The following is a 6,529-nucleotide window of genomic DNA, read 5'->3' as shown; positions in this document are numbered from 1 at the left end:
AAAAAAATAAGAGATTGAGCAGGAACCTACTTAGTTAAAACAGTTAAGTGACATATCATCCAACTTTATTTGGATCGCAGTTCAAACCATTAAAACATGTTTTAGAAGATAATGGAGAAAATATGAAAATTTGTATGCTTGATATTAAGAGATTGTTTCTAAATGTGAAATGGTATAATTAATTTTGTTTACTTAAGAGTCTTTAAGTTTTAGTGACACAAACCAAAATATTTATAGACTTAAAAATAAACAAAAGCCAAAAACCCTGCCCTGGTCATGTGAATGACAGGAGGGGCGTGAGGCCTGCAAACCCAGGTTCCTTCAAACACTTACAATCATCATCTGTGTGAAGCTTGGCCTTCAACTTCTCCATTTTCCTCTCGTCTCGTAACAGCGTCCTGTCTTTTTTGAGCGTACCCGTCCCTTCCTCTTTCTTTTCTTCAATAGTTTCTTGGATTAAAGAGTATTCCTCATAGTTCGTTATTCCTAGCAATAGAAATTAGGTTATAATTCTAAATGATTAAATTGGTGTCAACCCTTTTCAGCCTAGGGCCTGTGATATTCCAAGAAATCCTTGGTGGCAAAGGACAGAAAGAGGCCTTACTAATGTGAAGGTCAGGGAAGTCATCACCTCAAATAACTCCAGCTAAAGTAAAGGATCTTCAGCTCATTAAGTCACCTTCAAAACATCATGCTCAATTCTCTTGTCCAATTTTTGAGACAGAATAAAGTAGAGATCATGCAGAGTAAGACAATGTCAAGGAGGAAGTGTCTGAAGGAACTGGGCTTCCTTTGCATGAAGAGAAAACTAAGGCAAGTCTATTTTCTTCTATGATTCAAAGGGCTTCTTGTAGAAAGGAGGCAAACTTGTTCTCTGGGGATACTAAAAGAAGTGACAAGAAGAAAATCTGTCTAATAGTCAATTGTATAGGCTGTCGCCATGAGCATTCAAGGAGATACTGGACATCAATGGTGCTTGCATAGAATGCCAGCAGTGGGTGGAAGACTGAATTACATTATTTCAAAAACATTACTTTATTTTGAAAATCCCTTTGTTTTAGAAGCAGAAATAAAAACTCTCAATTGTGACTTAGTGAAAAGTGCAAGTGTTTATAATACCACTTCGTGGATTGGCAAATTGAGAGAATGAACATACTCTCTTGGGATTGGGCAGAGCTCGATTTGTTAAGACACATTCAAAATTGCCTAGGCACCAAATGGGGTGGAAAAGAGTAGAGGCCCATAATTAGAAAGAAAGCAGAAAATGGAGCCAAGGCATGGGAATGCTCACCTATCCTGCTGCAAATAGTAACCAGGAGTTCCCCCACGGTCTTGGAGTCATCCACCATGACTGTTTTCACAGATCCATCCAGCATCCGGATTTTCTGAGGTCTCTGTTTCTTTTTATATTCCAAAATATCCTACAGCACAAACCATACGCACACATTGCACAGTGATTGAGAAAACAGATAACAAACTTGGACGCTTTTCTTTAAAAAATGAGTCCCTAGCAGACTGATTTCCTCTTTCTTCCAAAACTTCTTTGAAAGCCTTTCTAAGTTTTCATGGGGTTGTTGCCACTACTACAATACAAAATCTCCATTGCTTAATTGTTTTCATAAAGATTTTGCACCCAAAGAAGTAATATTTACAGCTCACAATTACTGCAAACTACCCTCTGTAAAATGAAACTGGCTTATATCCTCCTGAAAGGCTGGGAACGATCTGCTCTAATGAGAATTAGCAGAGGAAAATACCTACTAGCCTTATAAAAAGACAGTAGTGCATGTCTCCAATTACCTTTTACACTGTCATAAGCAATTTTTACAATCTATATATATATATAACACATTTATTTTAAAGATTTTTATTATACTTTTTCTCTCTATATATGTAATACATATAATAAAAGACATAAATAATATCCCCATAATTCTTCTCAGCAGTGGTGTATCACAGTAGTTGCGGTTTTCACAAGAGTACAGTAAAAACAATAATGCCAAGACCAAACAGGAGTAATAAGTTGGGGAGTTATTTTTATATAAGAGACTTCTTTTTTACTACACTTCCTAAAAATAGAACTATAGAGGGAAAAATTGATTGACAGCACATATTTCAGTCTCGCTTTATGGAATACTGACTAATCCGATAGGTCCACTCCATCCCATACAACAAAAACCCAGTATATCTCAGAAGCCGAACAGAACATTTAACATGTTTTTACACATTACCTCCCCCCACTCCCATAACACAACCAGTCTTCTTGTTGTTACTATTAGGGATAGTTATTAAGCTCACATCTCTAATTAGAAGTTTCTTTTTCAAAAACAAAACACTGGTTAATATTCAGCCTCCAACTACCTTTTAGATTACATCTCGTTCTCCCTTTCATCTATCCTTACTTTCCATCACCAGCCACAGGGATACTCCCTGTGCATACCTGTAGGAAGATGCTGTGTCTGAGCTCACAACTACCAAGTCCGACGATGGCACACAAAAACTGCTGAAGATGTTAACCCCCAACTGTTTCAATCCTTCTGTAGAATTTCAAGACTTTGGATTGCTGACATTTTCTAACACCACCTGAACAGCCCTTATAAAATACATTGCATCAACATTTTTAATAAGATGCCTGTGGATCAAAACAGCCTGACAACGTTAGCTTGTACCAAAGACCCAGGGAGACAAAGCGATGAAAAAAAAAAACAAAAACGGGATTGGCAGCATACCCCATTTCGCAACATGTAGTAATCCAGTGTTCTGCCCGCCTCCAGCCAAATACCTTTCCTGGGGTCTTCATCGGAAAGAAACAGCCCATAGTCGGAAGCTGGAACATAAACAGAAAGAGAAGTAGAAAACAGAGTGGTGATGATGCCATCAGTGCTGTCCAGGCGCTGAGCCTGCTGACTCCGCAAGGACGTGGGTGTCCTCCCCCACTAGAGAGAGACGTTTCGCTTTGACAATACGAGCCACTGCTGGGCCTGCAGCAGAGCCGGAGGAGTGAGAGGTGAGTGGCACAAGCATCGCCCACCAGCAAGGTTCACGTGCCTTGAAACCGGTGGGCTGTAGGGAAACACCAAGAACCAAGCAGTCCAAATTTCTTTCTAGCTGCATTTGACTTTGTTTCCTATTTCTTGCTATAAAAACCAGGTGAAGAACCCATGGAGAATAACAAGATGGCCATGGAGGAAACTAAGAGGGTGGCTGACTAAGCCCCAGGCATATTAGTCTGAGGGGGACAGTGGAGCCTTCACACCTGGAACGATCAATCCATCATCCCAGGACAGGGTTGTAAAACACAGGCAGGAGCTCCTTGTGAGATGAAGCCTCAGTCCCCCACTACCACCAAATTATGAGAAAAGTTGGAAAATTAAACTCTGTATTCTCCATAGAAACCCCTTAATCTGGCCTAGGAAAAAAGTGGGGTGGGTGGCAGGAGGGGGGCCGTATCATTTCCTATACCATGACTTCTCTCTTCCTTAATATAATTCAGAGACCCAGATGAGGGTCAATGCCCTACTATTTCTCAGAAAAACAACTTCAAGGTCTTCAAAGGTTTGTACCTTCATCAGAGCTATGTAGCAATCCAAAGAAATAAAGAAAAATCTGGGAGAAAAACTAGAAAAAAAGAACAGAAAAGTAAAGACACCAGAAATGACTGAACAACCAAATCTTAGAGTAAGTTTGGGGATGTAAGTAAAGTTTATTTATATTTCTGGGTAATGTAAAAATAACTTTTTTGTGTAGCATAAATAATACTTTTAGACCAAAAGATCAGAAGAGTTTTGTGAAAAGCAGATCTTTTTAGGAAGACGCATTCCTCTTACAATTACCCTTAATGTTATGTTTGACTTTTATTCTTCCAATTTTTAAGATAAGTTTTATCTCACTTCTGGATTAAAGGCTTACCTATTTGGGAGTGATCCCAATTTCTCAACTGTCAATCTTTAAAAAGCCCCTTCAAAGGGCTTGAAATGTCCCACTTGCACTGGGTCCTGATGGCAGTGGGAAGTGTTCACACATGTGAGACAGGGCTCGGGATACACAAAACCAGTAACAGTTAGAGCAGCTTCATTTGTACTTTATTGAGCAAATGAGATGATACATCAAAAAGTGATTTGTAAANCCATGACTTCTCTCTTCCTTAATATAATTCAGAGACCCAGATGAGGGTCAATGCCCTACTATTTCTCAGAAAAACAACTTCAAGGTCTTCAAAGGTTTGTACCTTCATCAGAGCTATGTAGCAATCCAAAGAAATAAAGAAAAATCTGGGAGAAAAACTAGAAAAAAAGAACAGAAAAGTAAAGACACCAGAAATGACTGAACAACCAAATCTTAGAGTAAGTTTGGGGATGTAAGTAAAGTTTATTTATATTTCTGGGTAATGTAAAAATAACTTTTTTGTGTAGCATAAATAATACTTTTAGACCAAAAGATCAGAAGAGTTTTGTGAAAAGCAGATCTTTTTAGGAAGACGCATTCCTCTTACAATTACCCTTAATGTTATGTTTGACTTTTATTCTTCCAATTTTTAAGATAAGTTTTATCTCACTTCTGGATTAAAGGCTTACCTATTTGGGAGTGATCCCAATTTCTCAACTGTCAATCTTTAAAAAGCCCCTTCAAAGGGCTTGAAATGTCCCACTTGCCCTGGGTCCTGATGGCAGTGGGAAGTGTTCACACATGTGAGACAGGGCTCGGGATACACAAAACCAGTAACAGTTAGAGCAGCTTCATTTGTACTTTATTGAGCAAATGCCTGGGTCCTGATGGCAGTGGGAAGTGTTCACACATGTGAGACAGGACTCGGGATACACAAAACCAGTAACAGTTAGAGCAGCTTCATTTGTACTTTATTGAGCAAATGAGATGATACATCAAAAAGTGATTTGTAAACTACAGAGCACAGTGTTGATGTATGGGAGGGTCAAAAAACCAGGCATGATGACTCAGCAGTCGACATGGTCATTGTCATCACGTCTCACACAGGAAGTGTCCAGGCTAAGAAGATATTCCTTTTACAACATACACACTAGTGGGCTTGTGCACCACTCAGAGCCTCGCTTCTTTAGCTACAGGGGAAAGAACATACAAACACATTTTGAGAAGCCAGCGAATCACCAGTGATCTACCTTGCCCAGTTTGTGCCTCGGGCACCCGTTCCCGAATGACTCGACAGGCGTCATACACAGCCGTAGATGGTTCAAACTGCATTGTCTTTACCACGTTGCAGTGACGGACACAGATCTTTAAGGACAGGGCCACCATTTTCCTAGATGTCTTGAAGGGTCTCACTTAGAATGTCTGGAAAACAAATGCAAAGAGACAAACCCTGATGGTCACCATAACTGTCTTGAGAAAAAAAAAAAATGCTGAATTCTCAAATCAACTTTAAAAATCAAAAAAGAATAAAACAGCAATTGAGATAATTTCAGCTTCAAAACATTTTAAAAATTAGTTTTGAAAAATTCAAAGACAACAGCAGTATATAGTCTATGATTATTCCCACAGGGTGACAAGCAGTCTTTAGGAGGAGGGGGCTGCAGATGTTCACCAAGCCCCCCCCTTAACAGTCTTCCCTACTGAGGGCTTCCTGAAGGGTCCTCAGGAGTGGGATTTACCAGGTTAAGGTCCCCAGAACCTGCGCCCATTGTAGCAAGTCACTTTGGCCACTCTGTGCCTCAATTTCTCCACCAATAAGGTAGCTATACTGGTATCAGCCCCACATAATTCATGAAATAGAATCCCGAGGGAGACCAGGGCGAGGCCAACGTGCAGCTGTCACTCACGAGGCCAGAGTAGTGATCTTCAGCCCCAAGCGTGCCAGACAGCCTCACACTTTCGGGGTCTCAAAGTGAGTAAAATGCCAACTCAATTCTGATTTCATGCAGACCAACTATTGGGGTATTTGCTCCCCATCCAGTTCAATGGTTTCAAAAAACATACAGGTTTAGACTGGGTTTGAATTATTTCCTAAATGCCTTCTTTTTAAAATGTTAAGTCTAACAGTTTGGTGCATTCACTTTGAGTTGGTGGCTCATGGTTTATTCTGTCAAATGTTTGCCTTGGATGCGAGACAGGGACAGAAGGAAACACTAATCACAGATGCTTTTCTCCTTGTGCCTGAAGAACCAATGCCCACCTAACCAGCTGATGCCATCCTGGCAAAGGAAACAAGGCCCTTCATGCTTATCCACTGCCTTGAGTTGCATGTCCCCCAAAACTTAATCCCCACTGTAACTGCTGAGGGTAGGAAATCCTATTATGGTAACTGAAAGGTGGGACCTTGAAGAGGTGATTAGATTGTAGGACCATGCATACTAAATGGATTAATAGGGTGGTCAGGGGTGTGGTTGTAAGGACTTTAAAAGGAGAGTGCGTGAGGAGCAATCTCTCTCTGTGCTCTGCCATTTTCTGCCATGTGAGAGCCCCGGGTCACTGCCGCTACCACCAAGACCCTCACCAGATGTGTTCCCTGGACTTTGGACTTCCCAGCCTTCGAAACTGTAAGTAATAAATTTTGTTT

General features: G+C 40.4%; 1 protein-coding gene across 1 annotated transcript in view; it reads right to left on the bottom strand.

Moving 5' to 3' along the window:
- The window catches only part of LOC103593867 (talin-2-like), a gene marked incomplete at its 3' end in the record, with an annotated part of 205,365 nt that overhangs the window by 40,574 nt on the left and 158,262 nt on the right, over window positions 1-6,529 (bottom strand). The window contains exons 3-6 of the mRNA XM_008576961.1: window positions 5,136-5,307; window positions 2,730-2,827; window positions 1,292-1,421; window positions 334-486 (exon numbers count right to left, since the gene is read on the bottom strand). Coding sequence (XP_008575183.1) covers window positions 334-486; window positions 1,292-1,421; window positions 2,730-2,827; window positions 5,136-5,271 — 517 coding nt within the window. The remainder of the gene's footprint in view (window positions 1-333; window positions 487-1,291; window positions 1,422-2,729; window positions 2,828-5,135; window positions 5,308-6,529) is intronic.

This window comes from Galeopterus variegatus, unplaced genomic scaffold (assembly GCF_000696425.1).
Source record: "Galeopterus variegatus unplaced genomic scaffold, G_variegatus-3.0.2 Scaffold1432, whole genome shotgun sequence".
NCBI classification, from domain to species: domain Eukaryota; kingdom Metazoa; phylum Chordata; class Mammalia; order Dermoptera; family Cynocephalidae; genus Galeopterus; species Galeopterus variegatus.
The sequence above is the reverse complement of the archived record's forward strand: the minus strand, read 5'-3'. Positions and strand labels throughout refer to the sequence as shown.